The sequence below is a fragment of the Oncorhynchus keta genome, chromosome 26 (assembly GCF_023373465.1).
Source record: "Oncorhynchus keta strain PuntledgeMale-10-30-2019 chromosome 26, Oket_V2, whole genome shotgun sequence".
Lineage (NCBI taxonomy): Eukaryota > Metazoa > Chordata > Actinopteri > Salmoniformes > Salmonidae > Oncorhynchus > Oncorhynchus keta.
In genome coordinates this window covers 33,562,036-33,589,048 of record NC_068446.1, presented here as the reverse complement: position 1 = coordinate 33,589,048, position 27,013 = coordinate 33,562,036, and the positions used below count along the sequence as shown (strand labels likewise).

The 27,013-nt window shown below is 43.6% G+C and overlaps 1 protein-coding gene across 1 annotated transcript; it reads left to right on the top strand.

Annotated features, from left to right (window-relative positions):
* The first annotated feature begins 4,301 nt into the window (after positions 1-4,301).
* On the top strand, positions 4,302-26,603 carry washc4 (WASH complex subunit 4). The gene is made up of 30 exons (XM_035737713.2): positions 4,302-4,435; positions 5,079-5,218; positions 5,506-5,559; positions 5,820-5,885; positions 6,063-6,108; positions 6,210-6,277; positions 6,386-6,468; positions 7,235-7,381; positions 7,458-7,578; positions 7,964-8,087; positions 8,193-8,320; positions 10,622-10,782; positions 12,657-12,783; positions 12,883-13,008; positions 13,120-13,227; positions 13,397-13,543; positions 13,760-13,839; positions 14,010-14,115; positions 14,379-14,495; positions 16,606-16,774; positions 16,947-17,101; positions 17,807-17,881; positions 17,962-18,201; positions 18,397-18,572; positions 18,801-18,887; positions 19,004-19,151; positions 19,391-19,487; positions 19,823-20,019; positions 20,268-20,364; positions 25,129-26,603. Exons 1-30 carry the CDS (start codon positions 4,375-4,377, stop codon positions 25,188-25,190), a joined length of 3,513 nt encoding a protein of 1,170 aa, XP_035593606.1. The 5' UTR covers positions 4,302-4,374; the 3' UTR covers positions 25,191-26,603.
* The last annotated feature ends 410 nt before the right edge of the window (positions 26,604-27,013 follow it).

Sequence of the window (27,013 nt, the reverse complement as noted above, 5' to 3'; positions counted from 1 at the left end):
GTGAAGAAATCCCTCCTGATGATGCAACCTCCAAAGTATTCCAAACAGAGGACTTTATTGATATAATGCGGATTGGAATGATCTACACAGGAATAGAAATAAGAATGAATATGTGATCACAAACCTAATAGCAGAGAAGAGTACCACTGAATAGAACAGTATGAATGGATTAATTATAATAAGCAACAACAACAAAAATAGCAGGAGTAAAGCACTGTATAGAAAATAGTGGACTATTACTTAGTAATAGGACTGTATTACACAGTAATACATGAGAGAAAAGGGCTGTATTAGGAACGCAATAGATTATTAATAAGCATTAGAAAAGTGTGACTAATTATAGCAGACAATAATCACAAGGACAACACCAGGAGGAAACAAAAATATGCCGAGAACTGAGGCCTATATTTATACCCTTGTGAGAGCATGGATCGGGCCAACTGACCAATAGGAATCTAGAAACAGAACGTAGGGCACGCACAAGGGTGAGGTGCATGGCTACTTAATTATTGCCTGAGGCCACAATCTATCGGTCTCTGACTTGAGGGGGGAGAGAGGTGAGGATGGGCTCGGCGTCTGGGAGCCACCAAACAAATAAACAACCAAGATGCCCATAATGTCCAGGAGGGGGTATTCTTGCACACAGACAAGCACACACACAGTTCTCCTTCCACATGGGGATGTTTCAAAATAAAAGTATGCCTGGTGTAGGCAATGCTGTTATGACAAACAAAATAATGAGAGGAGTTACCGGTAGTTAATAATAAATCCCCCTAAAGTTGATTTCCGCGGCCCCGCAGAAATGTAATTAGCATAATAAAAAAATCCACATCAGAATCCGTCAATTTAAAATAGAGATGGATGCTTCTCAATCCACCGCATCCGCCGATGTTGCACTTCTACACCTGGGGTGAAAGGTGGCAGAGCTAGAGCAGTGTCAGACCTTGAGCCATCCCAAAACTCAAATCGGTCTTCTCACTAAAACGCCTGAGGTATCCCAACAGATTGGCCTACAAACTATTAGTTTGTACGTGCCTCTGGAAAGATTAGTCTCTCACGAACATCTACGTGTCGGTTGTTTTTACTCTAGGATGCCCCAGAAGACATGTCTGAAGGTCTCCCTATACCAGTTTTAAAAATGAATGGAAGTATATATGGAGATAGTTTAGTGCCAAAAACAAGGGTTTAACCCTCCTGTTGTGTTCGTTTCATGTTAATTCATTCTGTGTTCCCGGTCCAAAATGACCGCCCCATTATAGCTGATTATAAATCCATAATAATACATTTATTATCACCTAATGTTGTGTTAGATCGTTTTATCAACTTAGGTTCTTGTGAACATTACAAGTTTTGAACTTCTATTTGCTATTTATGGCCTGTAGGCCTCATTGACCTGAGCTCACACATCTCGTTTTTGAGTATACCAGAGCTGTGAGAAAAGCATCTCCACTGTCAGTTTCCTGGCCTTTCTCCTCCTCACCAGTGTCATGATCAAAGATATGATCAAGAGCCTCACATACAGTATATCGTTTGGTCATTGTGCTGCCACAGAATGAATTGTGAGCAAGGCCTCAAAAAAGCTTGATTTACCAGAGCTGCGAGAAAAGTTCTATATACAGTGCCTTGCGAAAGTATTCGGCCCCCTTGAACTTTGCGACCTTTTGCCACATTTCAGGCTTCAAACATAAAGATATAAAACTGTATTTTTTGTGAAGAATCAACAACAAGTGGGACACAATCATGAAGTGGAACGACATTTATTGGATATTTCAAACTTTTTTAACAAATCAAAAACTGAAAAATTGGGCGTGCAAAATTATTCAGCCCCCTTAAGTTAATACTTTGTAGCTCCACCTTTTGCTGCGATTACAGCTGTAAGTCGCTTGGGGTATGTCTCTATCAGTTTTGCACATCGAGAGACTGACATTTTTTCCCATTCCTCCTTGCAAAACAGCTCGAGCTCAGTGGGGTTGGATGGAGAGCATTTGTGAACAGCAGTTTTCAGTTCTTTCCACAGATTCTCGATTGGATTCAGGTCTGGACTTTGACTTGGCCATTCTAACACCTGGATATGTTTATTTTTGAACCATTCCATTGTAGATTTTGCTTTATGTTTTGGATCATTGTCTTGTTGGAAGACAAATCTCTGTCCCAGTCTCGGGTCTTTTGCAGACTCCATCAGGTTTTCTTCTAGAATGGTCCTGTATTTGGCTCCATCCATCTTCCCATCAATTTTAGCCATCTTCCCTGTCCCTGCTGAAGAAAAGCAGGCCTAAACCATGATGCTGCCATCACCATGTTTGACAGTGGGGATGGTGTGTTCAGGGTGATGAGCTGTGTTGCTTTTACGCCAAACATAACATTTTGCATTGTTGCCAAAAAGTTCAATTTTGGTTTCATCTGACCAGAGCACCGTCTTCCACATGTTTGGTGTGTCTCCCAGGTGGCTTGTGGCAAACTTTAAACAACACTTTTTATGGATATCTTTAAGAAATGGCTTTCTTCTTGCCACTCTTCCATAAAGGCCAGATTTGTGCAATATACGACTGATTGTTGTCCTATGGACAGAGTCTCCCACCTCAGCTGTAGATCTCTGCAGTTCATCCAGAGTGATCATGGGCCTCTTGGCTGCATCTCTGATCAGTCTTCTCCTTGTATGAGCTGAATGTTTAGAGGGATGGCCAGGTCTTGGTAGATTTGCAGTGGTCTGATACTCCTTCCATTTCAATATTATCGCTTGCACAGTGCTCCTTGGGATGTTTAAAGCTTGGGAGATCTTTTTGTATCCAAATCCGGCTTTAAACTTCTTCACAACAGTATCTCGGACCTGCCTGGTGTGTTCCTTGTTCTTCATGATGCTCTCTGCACTTTTAACGGACCTCTGAGACTATCACAGTGCAGGTGCATTTATACGGAGACTAGATTACACACAGGTGGATTGTATTTATCATCATTAGTCATTTAGGTCAACATTGGATCATTCAGAGATCCTCACTGAACTTCTGGAGAGAGTTTGCTGCACTGAAAGTAAAGGGGCTGAATAATTTTGCACGCCCAATTTTTCAGTTTTTGATTTGTTAAAAAAGTTTGAAATATCCAATAAATGTCGTTCCACTTCATGATTGTGACCCACTTGTTGTTGATTCTTCACAAAAAAATACAGTTTTATATATTTATGTTTTAAGCCTGAAATGTGGCAAAAGGTCGCAAAGTTCTAGGGGGGCGAATACTTTCGCAAGGCACTGTATTATTGAAACAATGTTGTGATTGTTTGTGAGAATGCCAACAGGAGTGGTTCCTGTGGGGGAAAGATTCTATTGGGGAAAGGTTCCTGTGGAGGTTGCCATGGAAGCCAAGAAGGGGAGTGAGGTGTGTGTGTGTGTGTGCTCAAACACACATGCACCTGTGCATTTTATACAGTAGTTGTAGTCTCACCCATTTATTTCTAACGACCAGTCATTTTTGACTGGGAACACCACAGGTGTACAAAAGTTAAATAAAACATTTAATTTTACGATTTATGAAAATCATCTAAATGTATTTTGTGTGTTCAGATGCTCTGTGTGGACAAAGTCATGAAACCTTATGACAATCAGATTAAATTAACAACATTTTTCAGAGAGAAAACTTGTAAGTCGGTCCAATTTGACCAGAACACAACAGGAGGGTTAAATACATGTAAATAAATATTAGATTAGTTGGGGGGACTATGTGTTGTTCCATGTAGTGAATCTGTTATTCAATGTGTTTGCATGGGCTAATAGCAGTAAGGACAAATTCAATGTTTCATCAAATAATTAAAAAATATATATATAAAAAAATTGCTAAATGACCTTGTTAAAACAATTCCATATAGCTTAGTAGACCCCTGCCTTTTTGTTGTCACAGCCTTATTGTATATCACGGTGGAGTATGAACAAATGGCTTATAGAGCAAACAACTCAAATATCACAACATAGGTTGGTATGGCTTTTTACTGGCTTGGCTTGGCTTCCCCAGTGATTTTACCCATCCACGGATCCGGGGATACGGATCTTTGGTAGGCCTAATAATCTCATACCATTGTGTTAAATAACCTATGGTATGATCATGACACAATAAAATAGGCGATATACATTTAGGACAAAAAACATATTTGTTATTGTTGTATGGATATGTAATTGTCCATGAATAACCACAGTGTATATCAATTTGAGTAGTATCCCCAACACACCTGTACCAAAGACAGTACAGGTTTAGAAACTCTGCGCCTGTACAGTATTTTGTAAAAACTACATTACCCATAAACACCCTGAAGTCATGGGGCAAATCATGAGATTCACATTCACTTTCTCCAACGGTTACCACTAACATCAGTGGAGCAATCGCACTGCGATGGCGGTGGAGGCGATTTCTCCTGACTGGGAATTTGATAGATTTGATGATGGGTCTACGAGTAAGTAGCTTTTAGTTGGCTTTTTAACTATCCGGATAGAAAAGTGTGATTTGCTTACCGGTGAAATTCTCATGGGCTTGAAGCCAGGCATATTAGCTTGAGTGGCTAGCGATCTACGTTAGCAAGTTGTCTGGCCCAGATTCGCTTTGCCTGAGCTGCAATGTTTTTGTTTTCTTACCAGACGATAACGTTAAAGCGCCTGTCACATGTCAGAAGTTAGCTAGCCAATTATTATAGTTTGCGATGGTTGGTTTAAACGTCTTGCTAATCCTAGTGTTGTTGTTGCACAATACTGGCCAGCAACAGGCCGTCATGTTGAATTCATTATCTAGGTAACCATTGCCTCACACAGCTAGATTTTCAGGAAAGATATAGTGCACGTTTGACCCATTAAAAAAGCAATAACGACCAATTATGTTAGCCACGTAGCTAGCTAACTTAGACACATAACTCTCACCTCCGCATATCAGCTAGCAATTCATTCATGTGATTGACAGTTGAGTTGACAGGAGGCTATAGTACAGGCATCACAGTAGTGCTGTAACTTAAAAGCTCATGCATTCAAAGTGTATCCTCTTTCTTCCGGATTTACATTGATGGGCTGCTAATCTTGTGATCATGTCTTGTCTGTTTGTCCCTCCAGAGATCCATACGGAGGTGCAGCAGAAGAACTATGGGAAGTTTCTGGAGGAGTACACCTCTCAGCTGAAAGGCATTGAGGACGCTCTCGACGACTCCATAGGAGACGTGTGGGACTTCACCCTGGACCCCATAGCCCTGAAGGTATCTCTCCCTCTCTCATCCTGACATTCACTCAGGTTAACTTTCCAGAGACATTGTCCTGCTGGAACTGAGTCTGGGCCAGTTTTCCAGTGCTCGTGTTTTGGCTGCAGTCAGTGTCATGACTTGGGGATCATGTTGACTTAGAATGAAGTGACCTTCAGTGATGTTGATCTCCATAATAGAATGAATAGAACAGACAGCTCTATCGATGTCCATTCTCCATTCTTCTATGTGGATTCTATGGGGACATGAAACAAAACAATGTTTTGATACTCTTCCTCTTTCAGCTTCTCCCATATGAACAGTCCTCGTTGTTGGAACTGATTAAAACTGACAACAAGGTAAATGAAGCCAAGATAAACTTTCCTCAGACATGTAAATTATGAAACTAATTAAGCCATAAATATATTTGTTTCATGTATGTTATTATGTTAGGGAAGTATTGTAAATCCCTAGCAGCACAATGCTATGAATTTGCTGGCTGTGATCCAAGAGATCATAATAAAGTCTTGCAATTTTACTAAGAAGGGAACGGGTCTAAGATTGCAACTCAAATGTACAAGTGTGGAGTTGATATTATTTTGGTCTTTGCTCTCCACAGGTTCTGAACAAAGTCATTACAGTGTATGCAGCCCTCTGCAGTGAGGTTAAAAAGCTGAAGTATGAGGTAAGCTTGATGTTTCTTCATTGATTAAAGGTCTTGTTCAACTTTAATTGCACACTGTGTGTGTGTGTTGTTTGCACATGCAAATATTTCAGGAAGTCTGCTTGGCAGCGAGTCATTGCAACAGTTTTTGAAATACACGACTTACTGTATTGTATATGCCTTTGTCTCCCTCTGTAGGGGGAAATCAAGTTTTACAATGGCTTGCTGTACTATGGTGAAGGAGGTAATCATCTATGATTCATGTAGCTTTATTGAATTATTGTTATTTTTTGTCTAACTGTGTGTGTGTGTGTGTGTGTGTGTGTGTGTGTGTGTGTGTTCCAGTGTCAGACAGCTGTGTGGTTGAAGGAGAGTCACAGGTTCAGATGGGCCGGTTCATCTCCTTCTTTCAGGTCAGTCGTGAGAGTAAAACTGAGGAATTACCCAGGGGAGATTTATTGTAGTTCTAGGAATGTCCCTCCCTTTATCTCTCAATTTCTCCTCTTCATTCTCCGCTGTAGGAGCTGTCCTGTTTTGTGTCGCGGTGCTTTGAGGTGGTGGTCAACATTGTCCATCAGCTGGCGGCACTCTACAACAGCAACAAGTAAGACATGGACTCATCTTGGCACCCAGAACCAAATCTCATGTGGAGAAGCACACATGCACCCCCATGCAGACATACACACACAGACACACACTCACCCATGCAGACATACACACACACACACTCACACACTCACCCATGCAGACACTCACACACTCACCCATGCAGACACTCACACACTCACCCATGCAGACACTCACACACTCACCCATGCAGACATACACACACTCACCCATGCAGACATACACACACTCACCCATACAGACACACACTCACCCATACAGACACACACTCACCCATGCAGACACTCACACACTCACCCATGCAGACACTCACACACTCACCCATGCAGACACTCACACACTCACCCATGCAGACACTCACACTCACCCATGCAGACACACACACACACACACACACACACTCACCCATGCAGACACACACACACACACACACACACACACACACACACACACACACACACACACACACACACACACACACACACTCACCCACGCAGACATACACACACTCACCCACGCAGACATACACACACTCACCCATGCAGACATACACACACTCACCCATGCAGACATACACACACTCACCCATGCAGACATACACACACTCACCCATGCAGACATACACACACTCACCCATACAGACACACACACACTCACCCATACAGACATACACACACACACACCCATACAGACACACACACATGTACTGGAGCTTAATTTTTTTACTCTTATTCATTTTTCAGGGGAGTCACAAAAATCATTGAGTCGTCCGGAGTTCATTTTCAGACAGTGTATGAGCACCTGGGGGAGCTGTTGGTGGTTCTGCTCACTCTGGATGAGATCATGGAGAATCACGGCACCCTGAAAGACCACTGGAAGATGTACAAGAGGTACAAACACAACGATGCATGATGATATACAGAAAGATAAAGGCGATACATTTATTTAGTCCCTCTTCCTTCCTAGGTTACTGAAGTCAGTGCATCATAACCCTGGGAAGTTTGCCATCCCAGAGGAGAAGCTGAAGCCGTTTGAGAAGCTGCTTTTTAAGCTAGAGGGACAGCTGCTGGACGGCATGATATTCCAGGTGGGTACGCCCTTCAGTGGTTTCATGTTGGTGGCATCACTTCCTGGTGAGGGTGACTTGGGTCTCATTCAATATGCCTACATGTACATATTACCTTGACTAACCTGTGCCCCCCGCACATTGACTCTGTACCGGTACCCCTTGTATATAGCCTCGCTACTGCTATTTTTACTTAATACCTATTTTTCTGCATTGTTGGTTAAGGGCTTGTAAGTACGCATTTCACTGTAAGGTCTACCTACACCTGTTGTATTCGGCGCATGTGACAAATAAAATGTTATTTGAATATGCATGAAGGTTTCAGATTTAGTTTCTGAACACCTTGCTGAAAGGGGGTACTACTACTACTCCTGAACTCACCCATCTGTCTGTGTGCGTTGGCCAGGCGTGTGTGGAGCAGAGGTTTGATGACCCAGGAGAGGGAGTGTCGGTCTCTAAAAACAGTGCCTTCGCTGAGGAGTTTGCCCTCAACATCCGCACCATTTTCACCAACGTGGAGTCAAAGATCGGTCAGTCTCTTTGGTCCAACACATTTCAGCGTTGTTTACTGGACAGAAAATTAAGCTTGAAATCTGATGTGTATATTTAGTTAGTGTGTCTGGGGTCTGTTTTAGGTGAGCCCTCAGAGATAGACCAGAGGGATAAGTATGCTGGGGTCTGTGGACTTTACGTTCTTCACTTTCACATCTTCAGAAGTGTCGACAAGAAGCTCTACAAAGCCCTGCTAGACATCTGCAAAAAGGTGTGTGTTTGACTTCAGGTTCTGTAGTTGAATTTGTGTGTGAACATACATTGAACAAAAATATAAACTCAACATAGACATATTAGCAACACATCATAGTAGTTGCGATTAGATTCCCCCTCTTTCTACACTGAACTAAAATATAAATGCAACATGTAAAGTGTTGGTCCCATGTTTCACGAGCTGAAGTAAAATATCCTAGTTCCATAGGCACAAAAAGCTTATTTCTCTCAAATGATTCTGGACAAATTCGTTTACATCCCTGTTCGTGAGCATTTCTCTTTTGCAAAGATAATCTATCCACCTGACCGGTGTGGCATATCAAGAAGCTGATTAAACAGCATGATCATTACACAGGTGCACCTTGTGTTGAGGACAATAAAAAGACAATCTCAAATTTGACATTTTGCCACAGATGTCTCAAATTGAGAGAGTGTGTAATTGGTATGCTGACTGCATGAATGTCGCGGCAGGTAGCCTAGTGGTTAGAGCATTGGGCCAGTAACCGAAAGGTTGCTGGATCGATTCCCTGAGCTGACAAGGTAAAATCTGTCATTCTGCCCCTGAACAAGGCACTTAACCCACTGTTCCCTGGTAGGCTGTCATTATAAATAACTGACTTGCCTTGTTAAATAAATAAACATTACATTCACAACTGAAGACCATGTGAAACTACGCCAGCCCAGGACCCCCACATCCGGCTTCTTCAAATGCAGTTTGGTCTGTGACGAGCCACCCAGACAGCTGATGAAACTGTGGGTTTGCACATCCGAAGAATTTCTGCACAAACTGTCAGAAACCGTTTCAGGGAAGCTCATCTGCATGCTTGTCGTCCTCACCAGGGTCTTGACCTGACTACAGGTCAGCCATCCGTCACAATCACCTTATGTTTCAGCATGATAATGCACTGCCCCATGTCGCAAGGATCTTTACATAATTCCTGGAAGCTGAAAATGTCCCAGTTCTTCCATGACCTGCATACTCACCAGACATGTCACCCATTGACCATGTTTGAGATGCTCTGGTTCAACATGTACGACAGAGTGTTCCAGTTCCCGCCAATATCCAGCAACTTCGCACAGCCATTGAAGAGGAGTGGGACAACATTCCACAGGCCACAATCAACAGCCTGGACTGGTTTTCTGATCCATATCTATATTCCCAGTCTTGTGAAATCCATAGACTAGGGCGTAATGAATTGATTTCTATTAACGGATTTCCTTCTATGAACTGTAACTCAGTAAAACCTTTGAAATTGTTGCATGTTGAGTTTTATTTTTGTTAGGTATTTTTATCTTGTGGGAGTGCGGTGGTTTAACCCTTCTCAATCCTTTCCCCTTTCTCTCCCTCTCACATCTTTCCTGCTCTCTCCCTTCTCATCGTCTCTCCCTTCTCATCGTCTCTCCCTTCTCATCCTCTCTCCCTCCCTCTCCCTTCTCATCCTCTCTCCCTCCTCTCCCTTCTCATCCTCTCTCCCTTCTCATCCTCCTCTCCCTCCCTCTCCCTTCTCATCCTCTCTCCCTCCCTCTCCCTTCTCATTCCTCCCTCCTCTCCCTTCTCATCCCTCCTCTCCCTTCTCATCCTTCTCATCCCCTCCCTCCTCTCCCTTCTCATCCTCCTCTCCCTTCCCCTCTCTCCTTCTCATCCCCTCTCTCCCTTCTCATCCTCTCTCTCTCCCTTCTCATCCTCTCTCTCTCCCTTCTCATCCTCTCCCTTCTCATCCTCTCCCTTCTCATCCCTCTCCCTTCTCATCCTCTCCTTCTCATCCTCTCTCTCCCTCTCCCTTCTCATCTCTCTCCTCCCCCTCTCCCTTCTCATCTCTCCCTCCCTCTCCCTTCTCATCCTCTCTCATCCCTCCCTCTCCCTTCTCATCCTCTCTCCCTCCTCTCCCTTCTCATCCTCTCTCTCTCCCTCCCTCTCCCTTCTCATCCTCTCTCTCTCCCTCCCTCTCCCTTCTCATCCTCTCTCTCTCCCTCCCTCTCCCTTCTCATCCTCTCTCTCTCCCTCCCTCTCCCTTCTCATCCTCTCTCTCCCCCCTCTCCCTTCTCATCCTCTCTCTCCCCCCCTCTCCCTTCTCATCCTCTCTCTCTCCCTCCCTCTCCCTTCTCATCCTCTCTCTCTCCCTCCCTCTCCCTTCTCATCCTCTCTCTCTCCCTCCCTCTCCCCTCTCTCTCCCTCCCTCTCCCTTCTCATCCTCTCTCCCTCCCTCTCCCTTCTCATCCTCTCTCCCTCCCTCTCCCTTCTCATCCTCTCTCCCTCCCTCTCCCTTCTCATCCTCTCTCCCGTCTCCTCTCCCCTCAGGTGCCTGCAGTGACTCTGACGTCTAACATCATCTGGTTCCCTGACACCTTCCTCATGGCCAAGGTCCCGGCTGCAGCCAAGCTTATGGACAAGAAGAGTGTTCAGAGCGTTAGAGCACAGAGAGACGCATATCTGCAGCAGAGAGCACAGACTCTCACCAAGTATGTCCATCAGGCAATCCATCACATTTACAAGATTTGTTTTGCTTTAAACCCTAGATAACAGTAGAACATGAGGGGAGTCATAGTCTGTTTCCTGTGTCCTCTGAGTTAACATACAGTACCAGTCAAAAGATGGAACATACCTACCGTACTCATTCCAGGGTTTTTCTTTATTTTGTCTAATTTCTACATTGTGGAATAATAGTGAAGACATCAAAACTATGATATAACATATATGGAATCATGTAGTAACCAAATAAAGTTTTAAACAAATCTAAATCTTTTTTTAAATTTGAGATTCTTCAAAGAAGCCACCCTTTGCCTTGATGATAGCTTTGCACACTCTTGGCATTCTCTCAACAAGCTTCATGAGGTAGTCACCTGGAATGCATTTCAATTAACAGGTGTGCCTTGTTAAAAGTACATTTGTGGAATTTCTTTCCTTAATGTGTGTTAGCCAATCAGTTGTTTTGTGATAAGGTAGTGGGGGTATACAGAAGATAGCCCTATTTGGTAAAAGACCAAGTCCATATTATGGTAAGAACAGCTCAAATAAGCAAAGAGAAACGACAGTCCATCATTACTTTAAGACATGAAGGTCATTCAATCTGGAAAATTTCAAGAACTTTGAAAGTTTCTTCAAGTGCAGTCACAAACACCATCAAGCACTATGATGACACTGGCTCACATGAGGACTGCCACAGGAAAGATCCCAGAGTTACCTGTGCTTGAGTTACCTTATTTCTTGAACTGCACTGTTGGTTAAGGGCTTGTAAGTAAGCATTTCATGGTAAGGTCTACACTTGTTATATTCGGCACACGTGACAAATAAAGTTTGATTTGCTGCAGAGGATAAATTCATTAGAGTTACCAGCCTCAGAAATCGGCAATTAACTGCACATCAGATTGCAGCCCAAATAATGCTTCATAGAGTTCATGTAACAGACATATCTCAACATCAACTGTTCAGAGTAGACCTCGTGAATCAGTGCTTCATGGTTGAATTGCTGCAAAGAAACCACTACTAAAGGACACAAACGATAAGAAGAGACTTGCTTGGGCCAAGAAACACGAGCAATGGACATTAGATCGCAGAGTCCAAATTTGAGATTTTTGGTTCCAAACGTCGTGTCTTTGTGAGATGCAGAGTAGGTGAACGGATGATCTCATGTGTGGTTCCCACCGTGAAGCATGGAGGAGGAGGTGTGATGGTCTTGGGGTGCTTTGCTGGTGACACTCTGTGATTTATTTAGAATTGAAGGCACACTTAACCAGCATGGCTACCACAGCATTCTTCAGTGATACGCCATCCCATCTGGTTTGCGCTTGGTGGGACGATCATTTGTTTTTCCACAGGACAATGACCCAACACACACCTCCAGACTGTGTAAGGGCTATTTGAACAATATCCTTATTGAGTGATGGAGTGCTGCATCAGATGACCTGGCCTCCACAATCATCTGACCGCAACCCAATTGAGATGGTTTGGGATGAGTTGTACCGCAGAGTGAAGGAAAAGCAGCCAACAAGTGCCCAGCATATATGGGAACTCCTTCAATACTGTTGGAAAAGCATTCCAGGTGACTACCTCATGAAGCTGGTTGAGAGAATGCCAAGAATGTGCAAAGCTGTCATCAAGGCAAAGGGTGGCTTCTTTGAAGAATCTCAAATATGAAATATATTTTGATTTGTTTAACGCATTTTATTAAAAAAAAAATGTTTTTGGTTACTTCATAATTCCATATGTGTTATTTCATAGTTTTGATGTTTTCACTTTTATTCTACAATGTAGAAAATAGTCAAATAAAGAAAAACCCTTGAATGAGTTACTTTTAACTGGTAATGTACATGTATGATTTCTCTCTCCCTGTCAGGGATGTTCAGTCTTACTATGTGTTTGTGACGTCCTGGATGATGAAAATGGAGGCCATCTCGTCGAAGGAGCAGCGCAACGACAAGCTGTCAGAGGACCTCAGTAGCAGATGTAACGTCTTTGTGCAGGTGTGGACTGACGTTATTAACTAACCATTCAGAAACTGCTCAAACGGTACCAGGGGGATGATTTTATGTCATATATTATTTTCCATATCTCCCCTGCAGGGTATCCTGTATGCCTACAGTATCGGCACCATCATTAAGACTACCATGAACCTGTACATGTCCATGCAGAGACCCATGACCAAGGCCTCCGTCAAAGCTCTCTGTAGACTGGTCGAGCTGCTCAAGGTGTGTGTGCTAATTTGTTGTGCATTGTGATAAATAATTGTAGATGAAACATTGTGAATGTATCAAACACAACATTTTAATGAGGTGTGATGTCACTTCCTCCCTGGTCAGGCAGTGGAGCACACGTTCCACAGGCGGTCCATGGTGGTGGCTGACTCTGTCTCCCACATAACCCAGCACCTGCAGTCCCAGGCCCTCAACTCCATTGGCACCGCTAAGGTAAACACTACTCTCATCTCAATTCGGGATCTTTTTTTTTGTAGGGAAATTCAATTTACACGCAGTGGATTACAGAAATGCAACATTTATACACCCCATATTCACATCTGACAAAGAAATACATTTCTATCATTTCTCCCATCAGTTTGAATATGTTTCTCTTCTGTAGAAAAGGGTGATCTCTGACAAGAAATATAGCGAGCAGCGTCTGGATGTGCTGTCATCTCTGGTGATGGCAGAGAACGCTCTCAATGGGCCCAGCACTAAAGAGCGCCGCCTAGTGGTCTCCCTGGCCCTTAGTGTGGGAACACAGATGGTATGACCATTATTCAAGTTTCTGCTGCCTAGGCTTGCAAAATTCTGGTAATTTTCTAAAAATGTCCAGGGTTTCCAAGAATCCCAGATAGAACATTCCTAGAATCCGGAGGGAATGAGCAGAAAATCCAGGAATCTTCCAACTGGGAATTTGGTGAAAATATTTACGTGAACTGAAGGTTATGTTGCAATGGTAACTTCCTCCAAATTCTTCCAGAAAACCTTCAAAGACGAGGAGCTGCTCCCGCTGCAGTTGGTGCTGAAGAAGCTGGACCTGATCAGTGAGCTCAAGGAGAGGTGAGGGGAACACACTGCCCGATAAAGCCTAGGCATTAGCTATAGGACCTAACACAAGTATTCAGTTCTATTTAAGCAAACTAAAAATCCCAGGAAAACTGTTTTTTTGATAAACGTAAGTATATGAATGTGATGTACAGGTATCTAATATATCACTGTTCTCTGATCAGGGTGAAGGTCCAGTGTGACTGTAGTTTCCTGTACTGGCACAGAGCTGTATTTCCCATCTACCTGGATGATGTGTATGACCACGCTGTAGATGCTGCACGGATACATGTAAGCACTGAACACACCTCTATTCTCTCAGCTTCAAGCGATATCCTTACTCTCACTTTCATAACATACTACCCATAAACATTATCAACTGCCAGCACTTCTCTACCAATATGTAGCTCGCTGTTCTGCTTCTCATTGGTTCCTGTTGTCACTTTTGATGCATTGATTGGTCCCCTTGGCTGTCCCTTATCCTGGTCTTTGGATATGTTTCGCCGGTCCTGCTGTCACTCCTACCTGTGACTGTTTATGATTGGCTCGTGCAGTACATGTTCAGCGCCCTGAGGGACAGCGTACCCACCATGCTTCATGCCAAACACATGGAGTCATGTGACCAGCTACTGGAGAGCTACGACACAGAGATCATGGAGGTGTTCAATGAGGTGAGGAGGGAAGAGGGAGGGAGAAGCAACTGAGAGGAGAGGAGAGGTAGCTTTAAAAAAAAATATATATATATATATATATACATACATACACACACACACACACACACACACACACACACACACACACACACACACACACACACACACACACACACACACACACACACACACACACACACACACAGTGACAATTGTACTTACCTGGATTTCTGCATACATTGGTCATAAAATGTGATCTTACCTTCATCTAAGTCACAACAATAGACAAACTCAGTCTGCTTAAACTAAGAACACACAAACAATTATAAATTTTAATGTCTTTATTGAACACACTGTAAACATTCACAGTGCAGGGTGGGAAAAGTATGTGAACCCTTGGATTTAATAACTGGTTGACCCTCCTTTGGCAGCAATAACCTCATCCAAATGTTTTCTGTAGTTGCGGATCAGACCTGCACAACGGTCAGGAGGAATTTTGGACCATTCCTCTTTACAAAACTGTTTCAGTTCAGCAATGTTCTTGGGATGTCTGGTGTGAACCGCTCTTGAGGTCATGCCACAGCATCTCAATCGGGTTGCTTCATTTCACCGACAGATAGCCTTACATTCTCCTGCAAAATGTCTTGATAAACTTCAGAATACATTTTTCCGTCAATGATGGCAAGCTGTCCAGGCCCTGAGGCAGCAAAGCAGCCCCAAACCATGATGCTCCCTCCACCATACTTTACAGTTGGGATGAGGTTTTGATGTTGGTGTGCTGTGCCTTTTTTTTGTACATCAGTGGCTTCTTCTGTGGTGTCCTCCCATGAACACCATTCTTGTTTAGTGTTTTACGTATCGTAGACTCGCAAAAGAGATGTTTCCATCTTCCAGAGATTTCTGTAAGTCTCTAGCTGACACTAGGATTCGTCTTAACCTCATTGAGCATTCTGCGTTGTGCTCTTGCTGTCATCTTTGCAGGACAGCCACTCCTAGGGTGAGTAGCAACAGTGTTGAACTTTCTCCATTTATAGACAATTTGTCTTAACATGGAATGATGAACATCAAGGCTTTTAGAGATACTTTTGTAACCCTTTCCAGCTTTTTGCAAGTCAACCATTCTTAATCTTAGGTCTTCTGAGATCTCTTTTGTTCGAGGCATGGTTCACATCAGACAATGCTTCTTGTGAATAGCAAACTCAAATTTAGTGAGGTTTCTTTTATAGGGCAAGGCAGCTCTAACCAACATCTCCAATCTCATCTCATTGATTGGACTCCAGGTTAGTTGACTACTGACACCAATGACCTTTTTGAGAAGTCATTAGCCTGGGGGTCTTTCCAACCTGCACTGTGAATGTTTAAATGATGTATTCAATATAGACAAGAAAAATACAATCATTTGTATGTTATTAGTTTAAGCACACTGTGTTTGCCTATTGTTGTGACTTAGATGAGGATCAGATCAAATTTTATGGCCAATTTATGCAGAAATCCAGGTAATTCCAAAGGGTTCACATACTTTTTCTTGCCACTGTATATATATGAATTAATTAATTATACAGTACCAGTCAAAAGTCTGGACACACCTACTCATTCCTGTTTTTTTCTTTCTTTCTTTTACTATTTTCTACATTGTAGAATAATGGTGAAGACATCAAAACTATGAAATAACACATGAATCATGTAGAAACCAAAAAAAGAGTTAAACAAATCAAAATATATTTTATATTTGAGATTCTTCATAGTAGCCACCCTTTGCCTTGATGACAGCTTTCCACCATCAAGCAACTATGATGAAACTGGCTCTCATGAGACCCGCCACAGGAAAGGAAGACCCAGAGTTACCTCTGCTGCAGAGGATACGTTCATTAGAATAACTGCACCTCAGACTGCAGCCCAAACAAATACTTCACAGAGTTCAAGTAACAGAAACATGGTTTCTACATGATTCATGTGTTATTTCATAGTTTTGATATCTTCACTATTATTCTACAATGTAGAAAATAGTAAAATAAAGAAAAACCCTTAAATGAGTAGGTGTGTCCAAACATTTGACTGGTCCTGTATATCTATTCCCTGTATAAATCTCACCCTCCACCTCCCTCCCTTCATCCTTTTCTCCTCTCAGCATCTGTTGGACAAGCTGTGTAAAGAGATAGAGAAGGACCTGCGTCTGTCTGTCCACACACACCTGAAGCTGGATGACAGGAACCCCTTCAAGGTGGGCATGAAGGACTTGGCCCACTTCTTCTACCTCAAACCCATCCGCTTCTTCAACCGCTTCATACACATTAAAGGTAGCTACGCACTGGATGGGCCCCTGGGATACAGCACTGTGGTGTGTTTGCGTGTGTGGTGGGTGTGTGCTTTTGCAAGTCCTTTACCAACATGTGTGTTCAGTATATTCTATGCATAATTGTGTGTGTCTTTGTCTCAGAGTATGTCTCACCGTGTGTGTCGTCCTCACAGCCTATGTGACCCACTACCTGGATAAGACGTTCTATAACCTAACCACAGTGGCTCTGCATGACTGGGCCACCTACAGCGAGATGAGGAACCTGGCAACACAGCGCTACGGACTCATGATGACAGAGGCACATCTGCCCAGCCAGACCCTTGAACAGGTGTGTGTGTGTGTGTGTGTGTGTGTGTGTCATTTGATGAAGTCTGCTGAAGCCAGGATTCAATCCGAGCGGTTTTTCTGGCTATGCACTCTTTAAACGCAATGTTCCCTCATTCGCCGGAGACTGTATTCATGGTAAAAGCTACCTAGGCTATGTCGGCTCAATCGGAAATGACCTTTTAAATGGTGTTAGGTTCTAATTCTCAGAGTGAAACACTCAACGGACATTCTGAAAGATTAACCAAGTCTAATTCTTCCCAAAGGGTCAATACAGCTGCATTCAGACAACATGTTTCCACCACCACAAGTATATTACTCCAATTTAGGCTCTTCTCCTTCTCTCCAATCCTTACATCTTTTATGGTTTGACAGGAAGACAAAGTGATAGCGTAATAACCATTGTTTCAACCTTAAGGGGATCTGACCTGACCTCAACCCCCTTGATGCCTTATCCAAAGATCTCTACCCGTATCCCCTCTAGCAACCCTGCGACTTCCTCCCGTCCACCCAACACATTCCAAAGCCATCTGGCTCCTACAGATAACCATTAACTTCTGATGTAAAAAACAGTCTCTTTCACTCCTCAGATACTATACTGCTGAGTATAACAATGTTCCAAGTTTAACCCAGAATCTAACAATGGCGAATAGTCGACACAGTGCTATTTGATTGAATCCTGGCCTAAGTGTCCTTTTGCTCTGGCCAGGGACTGGATGTGTTGGAGATCATGAGGAACATCCATGTGTTTGTATCCCGCTATCTCTACAACCTCAACAACCAGGTAAGCTCTGTCTCTGTCTCTCAATCCTATCTGTTCTGTCTGTCTCACCGGTCTGTCTCACCAGTCTGCCTGTCCCTCAGATCTTCATTGAGAAGACGAGCAACAACAAGCACCTAAACACCATCAACATCCGCCACATCGCCAACTCCATCCGCACACACGGCACGGGCATCATGAACACCACGGTCAACTTCACCTACCAGTTCCTGAGGAAGAAGTTCTACATCTTCAGTCAGTTCATGTACGACGAGCACATAAAGTCCAGACTCATCAAAGACATCCGCTTCTTCAGGGAGACCAAAGACCAGTCAGACCAGAAGGTAACGGGGCTCACTTCACCTCTTCAGTTGTGTGGGAAAAATCTGTTGTGAAGTCATACATTCATGACCGGTCTTTCCCTTTAGCTTTTAGGGAATAGAAGAACTAGTCACAAACGAACGGGAGTGTTGCTCCCAGTCTGACATTTCCTCTGACTGTATTGCCATATCTATATGTCTGTGTTATGTTTGATCTAGTACCCGTTTGAGAGGGCAGAGAAGTTTAACCGTGGCATCAGGAAGCTTGGCATCACCCCAGACGGGCAGAGTTACCTGGACCAGTTTAGACAGCTGATTAGCCAGATCGGTAATGCCATGGGCTACGTGCGCATGATCCGCTCTGGAGGACTTCACTGTTGCAGCAGCGCCATCAGGTACCAAACACAGGGCATTGATAGTATTTATAACTAGTGTTTTTAAGATATGGAATGTTCTACACTGTGTTTCCCAGGTTAGTTCCAAGTTTGGAGATTTAGTGCTGTAAGGGTTATGGGTAATGTCGTTTTTGGAGATGTAGTACTGTAAAGGGGGTTGTGGGTAACCAGTCAGTTCTATAGTAAATGGTGAACCATAAACCCACTTGTGTATTGTGTGTTTCCCAGGTTTGTCCCTGACCTGGAGGATATAGTGAACTTTGAGGAGCTGGTGAAGGAGGAGGGGCTTTCAGAGGAGACCCAGAAAGCTGCCAGGTATGCTTGTGTGCACCTGATGATGTATTTCAATTCACACAGCTTTAACCAAAACAATTGCTCTCTATGGGCTAAATAAAGTCTTCTTATCTCTTCTGAATGTGTCTTCCTCTCAGCCTGCTGGACTCTGTGCTGGGGGATCTGACCAGTAACTCTGCCGAGGGGACAGAGTACTTCAAGATGCTGGTGGGAGTGTTCGCCCCCGAGTTCCGCAGCATCAAGAACATGCACCTGAGAAACTTCTACATGATCGTACCTCCTCTGGTGTGTCCTTTCACTCCTCTCTCTGTTCATCTCTTTCACTCATCTCTCTATTCATCTTTCACCCACTCATGTCTGAGCACTTCATCTCTGTCTTTCAGACATTCACCCATCTCTGTGAGCAGTCTGTCCATCCTTCTCTCCTTTATGTTTATCTCTCGCTCGCTCCCTGTCCATCTAACTTTCTGTTCTGAAGCAGCAGATACCTTCTCTTATACAACCTTTCCTTTTCTCTCCTTCAGACGGTGAATTTTGTGGAGCACTCCATTGGCTGCAAGGAGAAACTCAACAAGAAGAACAAAGGAGGGGCAGCCTTCACAGATGATGGCTTTGCCATGGGTGAGTCAGTGTGGTATGATCTTTCACAGATCACTGTATGTAGTAGGATAGGATAAAACTTTCACATTAGTTGTTGATGATTTTCACTGATCGTTATTATCTCACTCTCACCTCATCTCTATCCCTTCCTCTTCTCCTCTTGCTCTTTCTCCTTCCTCCCTCATACCCTCCTCCATCCTCTCCCTCCTACCCCTCCCTCTCCTCTCCTCCCCATCCCCCCATCTCCTTCCTCCCTCTCTCTCCTACCCCTCCCTCTCCTCTCCATCCCCCAATCTCCTTCCTACCCCTTCCTCTCCCTCCTACCTCTCCCTCTCCTCTCCACTCTCCTGCCCCAGGTGTGGCCTACATCCTTAAGCTGCTGGACCAATACTTGGAGTTTGACTCCCTCCACTGGTTCCAGGCGGTCAGGGAGAAGTACATGAAGGAGATGAGTGCTGTGGTGAAGGAGCAGAATGTCCAGGCCACCAGTCAGGATGAGAAGCTCCTGCAGACAATGAACCTCACCCAGAAGAGACTGGACATCTACCTGCAGGTACATGGCTGACCACTGACCTCCGATCTAGGGTTAGATTATTCAACGTCAAGTCCAAGCCTTGACAATCATGAGGGTTTGACAATATCTGATCCTGGACCAGTGATTATGGGGAATGGGTATCCTACCTACTGCTGCAAAAGGAGAGGAGGGGAATATGAGCTTGGCAGCTTTGTGTGTAGACACTGAAATAATCAATCCAACCAACCACTCAATCAGTAATGCCCCGTCTCTGTTGTCTCCTACAGGAGTTTGAACTGCTTCACTTCTCCTTGAGCAGCGCTCGGATCTTCTTCAGAGCTGACAAGACAGCCGCCGAGGAGACCCAGGAGAGGAAGGACAGAGGTCAGGGGTCATGAGGGTGGGCAGGTAGTCTTGTCGAGGGCAGCAGGTAGCCTAGCGGTTAGTGTTGGGCCAGTAAACAAAAGGTTGATTATTCACTTCGGTTGAATCCCAGAGCCGACTATCGTTTAATCTGCCCTTGATCAAGGCATTTAACCCTAATTGGCGCAGGAGGTTAGGGCTGCAGTGTTATCAGCTCTTAACCAACCATGCTATTTTTTGTTTTGCGTTGTTCGTAACTTGTTTTGTACATAATGTTGCTGCTTCCGTCTCTTATGACTGAAAATAGCTTCTGGTCATCAGAACTGAGATTGCTCACCTCAAACTGGACGAGAGTTCTTCAATGAGTCGGACGGGAGGGATATACTACTACAGACACCCGACCAGGCCCAGATTCCCGGGATTCGCTGGAGAAGGAAACTGAGGTTTTGTGGAATAAGATCAGGGTGCCTTGTGAGGATCAGGCAACGAGAGGCTAATCTGCCATTGCCTTCTGTCCTGCTCGCTAATGTTCAATCGTTGGAAAATAAATGGAATGAACTGAAAGCACGTACAGTGGAGAGAACAAGTATTTGATACACTGCTGATTTTGCAGGTTTTCCTACTTACAAAGCATGTAGAGGTCTGCAATTTTTGTCATAGGTACACTTCAACTGTGAGAGACGGAATCTAAAACAAAAATCCAGAAAATCACATTGTATGATTTTTAAGTAATTCCTTTGCATTTTATTGCATGACATAAGTATTTGATCACCTACCAACCAGTAAGAATTCCGGCTCTCACAGACCTCTTTGTTTTTCTTTAAGAATCCCTCCTGTTCTCCACTCATTACCTGTATTAACTGCACCTGTTTGAACTAGTTACCTGTATAAAAGACACCTGTCCACACACTCAATCAAACAGACTCCAACCTCTCCACAATGGCCAAGACCAGAGAGCTGTGTAAGGACATCAGTGATACAATTCTAGACCTGCAAAAGGCTGGGATGGGCTACAGGACAATAGGCAAGTTGCTTGGTGAGAAGGCAACAACTGTTGGCGCAATTATTAGAAAATGTAAGAAGTTAAAGATGACGGTCAGTCACCCTCCGTCTGGGGTTCCATGCAAGATCTCACCTCGTGGGGCATCAATGATCATGAGGAAGGTGAGGGATCAGCCCAGAACTACACGGCAGGACCTGGTCAATGACCTGAAGAGAGCTGGGACCACAGTCTCAAAGAAAACCATTAGTAACACACTACGCCATCATGGATTAAAATCCTGCAGCGCACGCAAGGCCCCCCTGCTCAAGCCAGCGCATGTCCAATCGTGAAGCATGGAGGTGGAAACATCATTCTTTGGGGATGCTTTTCTGCAAAGGGGACAGGATGATTGCACCGTATTGAGGGGAGGATGGATGGGGCCATGTATCGTGAGATCTTGGCCAACAACCTCCTTCCCTCAGTAAGAGCATTGAAGATGGGTCGTGGCTGGGTCTTCCAGCATGACAACGACCCGAAACACACAGCCAGGACAACTAAGGAGTGGCTCCGTAAGAAGGATCTCAAGGTCCTGGAGTGGCCTAGCCAGTCTCCAGACCTGAACCCAATAGAAAATCTTTGGAGGGAGCTGAAAGTCCATAATGCTCAGCGACAGCCCCGAAACCTGAAGGATCTGGAGAAGGTCTGTATGGAGGAGTGGGCCAAAATCCCTGCTGCAGTGTGTGCAAACCTGGTCAAGAACTACAGGAAACGTATGATCTCTAATTGCAAACAAAGGTTTCTGTACCAAATATTAAGTTCTGCTTTTCTGATGTATCATACTTATCTCATGCAATAAAATGCAAATGAATTACTTAAAAATCATACAATGTGATTTTCTGGATTTTTGTTTTAGATTCTGTCTCTCACAGTTGAAGTGTACCTATGATAAAAATTACAGACCTCTACATGTTTTGTAAGTCGGAAAACCTGCAAAATCGGCAGTGTTTCAAATACTTGTTCTTCTCACTTGTATGTCCTACCAACGGGACATTAACTGCAATATCTTATGTTTCACCGAGTTGTGGATGAACGACGACATTAAGAACATACAGCTGGCGGGTTATACACTCTATCGGCAGAACAAAACAGCAGCCCCTGGTAAGACATGGGGCGGGGGCCTATGCTAATATGTGAACAACAGCTGGTCCACAATATCAAAGGAAGTCAAGGTTTTGCTCGCCTGAGGTAGTGTATCTCATGATAAGCTGTAAACCACACTATCTACCTAGAGAGTTTTCATCTGTATTTTTCTTACCTGTTGACATACCACCACAGACTGATGCTGGCACTAAAACCGCAGTCAATGAGCTGTGTCTTCTGACATTTTCAACATTTCCCTGTCTGAGTCTGTAATACGAACATGTTTCAAGCAGACCTGTGCCCAAGAACACGAAGGTAACCTGCCTAAATGACTACCGACCTGGAGCACTCACGTCTGTAGCAATGAAGTTCTTTGAAAGGCTGGTCATGGCTCACATCAACACCATCATCCCAGAAACCCTAGACCCACTCCAATTTGCATACTGCACCAACAGATCCACAGATGATGCGATCTCTATTGTACTCCACACTGCCCTTTCCCACATGGACAAAAGGAACGCTTATGAGAGAATGCTGTTAATTGACTACAGCTCAGCGTTCAACACCATAGTGCCCTCAAATCTCATCACTAAGCTAAGGACCCTGGGACTCCCTCTGAAATCCTCCCTCTGGATCCTGAACTTCCTGACGGGCCGCCCCCAGGTGGTAAGGGTAGATAACAACACATCCTCCACGCTGATCCTCAAAACAGGGGCCCCTCAGGGGTGCGTGCTCAGCCCCCTCCTATACTTCCTGTTCACTCATGACTGCACGGCCAGGCACGACTCCAACACCATCAAGTTTGCCGATGACACAACAGTGGTAGGCCTGATCACTGACAACGATGAGACAGCCTATAGGGCGGAGGTCATTGTGGACTACAGGAAAAGGAAGACCGAGCATGCCCCATTCTCATCGACGGGGCTGTTGAGCAGGTTGAGAGCTGATGCAAGTTCCTTGCGGAGTTCGCCCGTTTCCTCCCCCCACATCACCAACAAACTACCACAGTCCACAAGTTTTCTTTGATGAACTTGAACCAAGACAGCCGCTGAAGAGGGGCACATTGATGAACAAAACCTATTCAACCTCCCTCAGCAATCACATATTTAGAGTCTGAAAAGATTTGCATGGGTCCTAAACAGATTTTGCACCTCATTATATTTTAAAATATTTTTTACAGCTGTACCATTGAGAGCATCCTTGAATACCGGTTTCTTTCATTTAATGTTCATGTTATGGGGATTTTTATATAAAGGGTCTTTTGTGTCACCACTGCCTGGTAGGGTACAACTGCTACTCGTCCATTTGACCTCCAGATCCACAGATGACCGCACTGCCCTTTCCCACCTGGACAAAAGGAACGCTTATGAGAGAATGCTTTTAATTGGCACTATGGGGAGGGCCCCCAGATAACAACACATCCTCCACGCTGATCCTCAAAACGGGGGCCCTCAGGGGTGCGTGCTCAGCCCTCCTATACTTCCTGTTGTGTACGGCCCAGTACATCACCAGGGCCAAGCTTACAGTTATTCAGGACCTCTATACCAGGCGGTGTCAGAGGAGGGCCCTAAAGGTTGTCAAAGACTCCAGCCACCCTAGTCATAGACTGTTCTATCTACTACTACAAGGCAAGCGGTACTGGAGCGCCAAGTCTAGGTCCAAGAGGCTCCTAAATAGCTTCTACCCCCAAGCCATAAGACTCCTGAACAACTAATCAAATGGCTACCCAGACTTTTTGCATTAAGACCCTGAACAACTAATCAAATGGCCCCAGACTTTTTGAATGCTGCTGCTACTCTCTGTTATTATCTATGCGTAGTCACTAGTAACTCTACCTACATGTACATATTACCTCAATTACCTTGACACCGGTGCCCCTGCACATTGACATTGACTCTGTACTGGTACCCCCTGTATACAGCCCCGCTATTGTTATCTACTGCTGCTCTTTAATTATTTGTTTTTCTTCTCTTTTTTTTTTCTTTTACTGCATTATTGGTTAAGGGCTTGTAAGTAAGCGTTTCACTGTAAGGTCTACTACACCTGTTGTATTCAGCACATGTGACGTATAACATTTTATTTGATTTAATTGCTCCAGGGTCGTTGTCAATAATGGTTGACCCCATGACACAACTCTCCAAGGTTGTCTCGGGGGAGTTGGATATGCAAAAAAAACACATTTCATTTTCACATCACACACTTGTACATGTGAAACAGAAGAAAATAACCCCCCCCCATTTGACCTTTTGAGGAGGGTTCCCTGGGGTGAGGTCAATCGTTTTTATTTAATTTTCTATTTTATCTTTATTTAAACAGGGAGTCGCCATTGAGACCAGGGTCTCTTTCACAAGGCAGCCCTGCGCATACAATTCATGAGACAAAATTGAATCAAAATCAGATCAGTACAACAACAATCAAGAAAAATAGCCACATTCCTCAGAAGATTGTTCCTCAATCAATCATTTATATAATAATTCATATTTATATTTTGAGGAGACATGTGGAAATACATTTTATATTCATGTAATGATGGTTGTGTTTTGCATAGTGGCTTTATAAAGAGAGTACCAATGCAATTTACAGGAAGATCAGCTGATGTTATGCCATCAGCTAATGGTGAATAATGTTATGTAAAAATGACCGTCTTTATTTGTGTCTTTCAGAAGCGGCTGCCAAAGCAGTGCCCACATGTACAGATGGCTCTGAACTTCTAAGGGACTGCTAAGGGACACACATGAGTTCATTAGGTCATAGTTCAAATATCAGTTCTGGGACTAATCTGGATGACAGGGGTACTCCACTGGAGGAGGACAAGGGGGGGGGAAGAAGATTACTGTCATGTCCTGTGACACGAGAGGGAAAGTTGAAGACTGGAGTGTGTTCTTAGAGACATGGAAGCCCCCCTTAGCAAAAAACAGGACAATGGTGTAGAAAATTCCATTCTTTGCCCCTGAACTACTGGTCCTTTTTAAGCTCTGGATTGGTCCTGGGAGGCTCTGGTGATGGAGGCAGAGAGGGTTCTAGTAATGATTTGCTTCATGTAATTCTGGTCCCATGTCTGCGAAGCATCTCATGATTATGCCCCCATGGAGGTGTCTCATCGTTAATAAAATGTAATCTCTTTCTCAAATGCTCAAACACTCGCTCTTTCTCTCTTTTGTCGATCTCTTTCTCTGTATGTATGGATTAGCTACTCTGTGGTGTTAACTGGACTGCTTATCATTTATTTTGGGGGAATGAGTAGTTTATGTCAGGCAAAATGTTATTTCTTTTCTGTGGCGACATTTAATTGGTTGTAATAAATAATGAGACAGAGGTGTGTCTTCAGACTGTTTAATCAGCCTGAATAGACTAGATGTCAAGTGGCATTACATGCCAGAGATTATTTTGATATGATAAAATCTGCAGCTCTGTAATTAATGACCCTGATATCAGGGAGATGATGATGATGTAATCCATTACATTGATGGATTTGTATGTGTGTGTACATGTTACTTTCCACTTTTTGTCCTTGGACATAATGCTGACGCTCACGTCTAAATCCTAACATGTCTGCTTCCTCTTCTGCAGTGCTGACATCGTAGCCTTTGTCCGTATAATGTTGAGCATCACAATGAATGAACACACAGGATAATCGGATGTTCTTGCAGAAGAGAAGAGTGATTTGTTGTGGTAGTTGTATTCTCTGTAATGTCTCCATAGAATATTATGACGTGTGTGCATCACATTTGACTTCATGAATGTTTTCAAAGACAGACATGACTTAGTAGACATGTTATGTTTATATGAAATTCTATTGGATTTCACTCCTTGCCATTGTGCTTTTCTTTAAGTTCAGGCCAGGGTGCCTTTTTGTTCAATGATGACTGATATTGTGTTTGTTTCTATTCATAAAATACTGGTTGAGAAGATACTTCATAACTACAATGACGAGTAGAAAAAATACCAACTCCCTTTACTATTTGGTTACAGTCCATTTAGAGCTTTTCTCAATGTCATTTGATGACGCAAAGCACTTAATCTTTTATGTTCAAATCAATATTTTCCTTTAAACACAAAGGGTTCCTGTATCATCATAAAGATCTATGTTTCCTTGTTGCTTGCTGTCATGTTAGTAAAGGACTTGTTTTATTGTCAACCAATGGTACTGCTAATATGGTTTTGATGTGTGCTTGATAGCCCTGTCTGCTGAGTATTTCATCTGTTAAAGCAGGGTCTTTGAACATGCCAAGTCATGATGTCATAGAGTCCTGTGTTTTGGGCAATCATGTCACATGACCTGGATTTGAACCTTTTCTACAAAGCTTTTTTTCAAACTGTCTTTTTATGTAAATTCTTCCAGTACCATCCTCAGACTTTTGTTTTAATTTTTGGTGTAATTCTAATTTCTGTAAAAGGCTTCAAATAAAGGTTCAAATTTTGGTCATGTTACATGCGTAGAATGTATGCACACATGACTGTAAGTCGCTTTGGATAAAAGCGTCAGCTAAATGGCATATATTATGATAGCAGTGTTGGAAAAAGTACCCAAATATTGTACTTTAGTAA

Coding starts and splice junctions, on each gene's coding strand:
- washc4 (XM_035737713.2), top strand. CDS start 4,375: ATGGCGGTGGAGGCGATTTCTCCTGACTGGGAATTTGATAGATTTGAT. Junction 7,382..7,457: donor CACTGGAAGATGTACAAGAG/GTACAAACACAA, acceptor CTTCCTTCCTAG/GTTACTGAAGTCAGTGCATC. Junction 14,116..14,378: donor TAGATGCTGCACGGATACAT/GTAAGCACTGAA, acceptor TGGCTCGTGCAG/TACATGTTCAGCGCCCTGAG.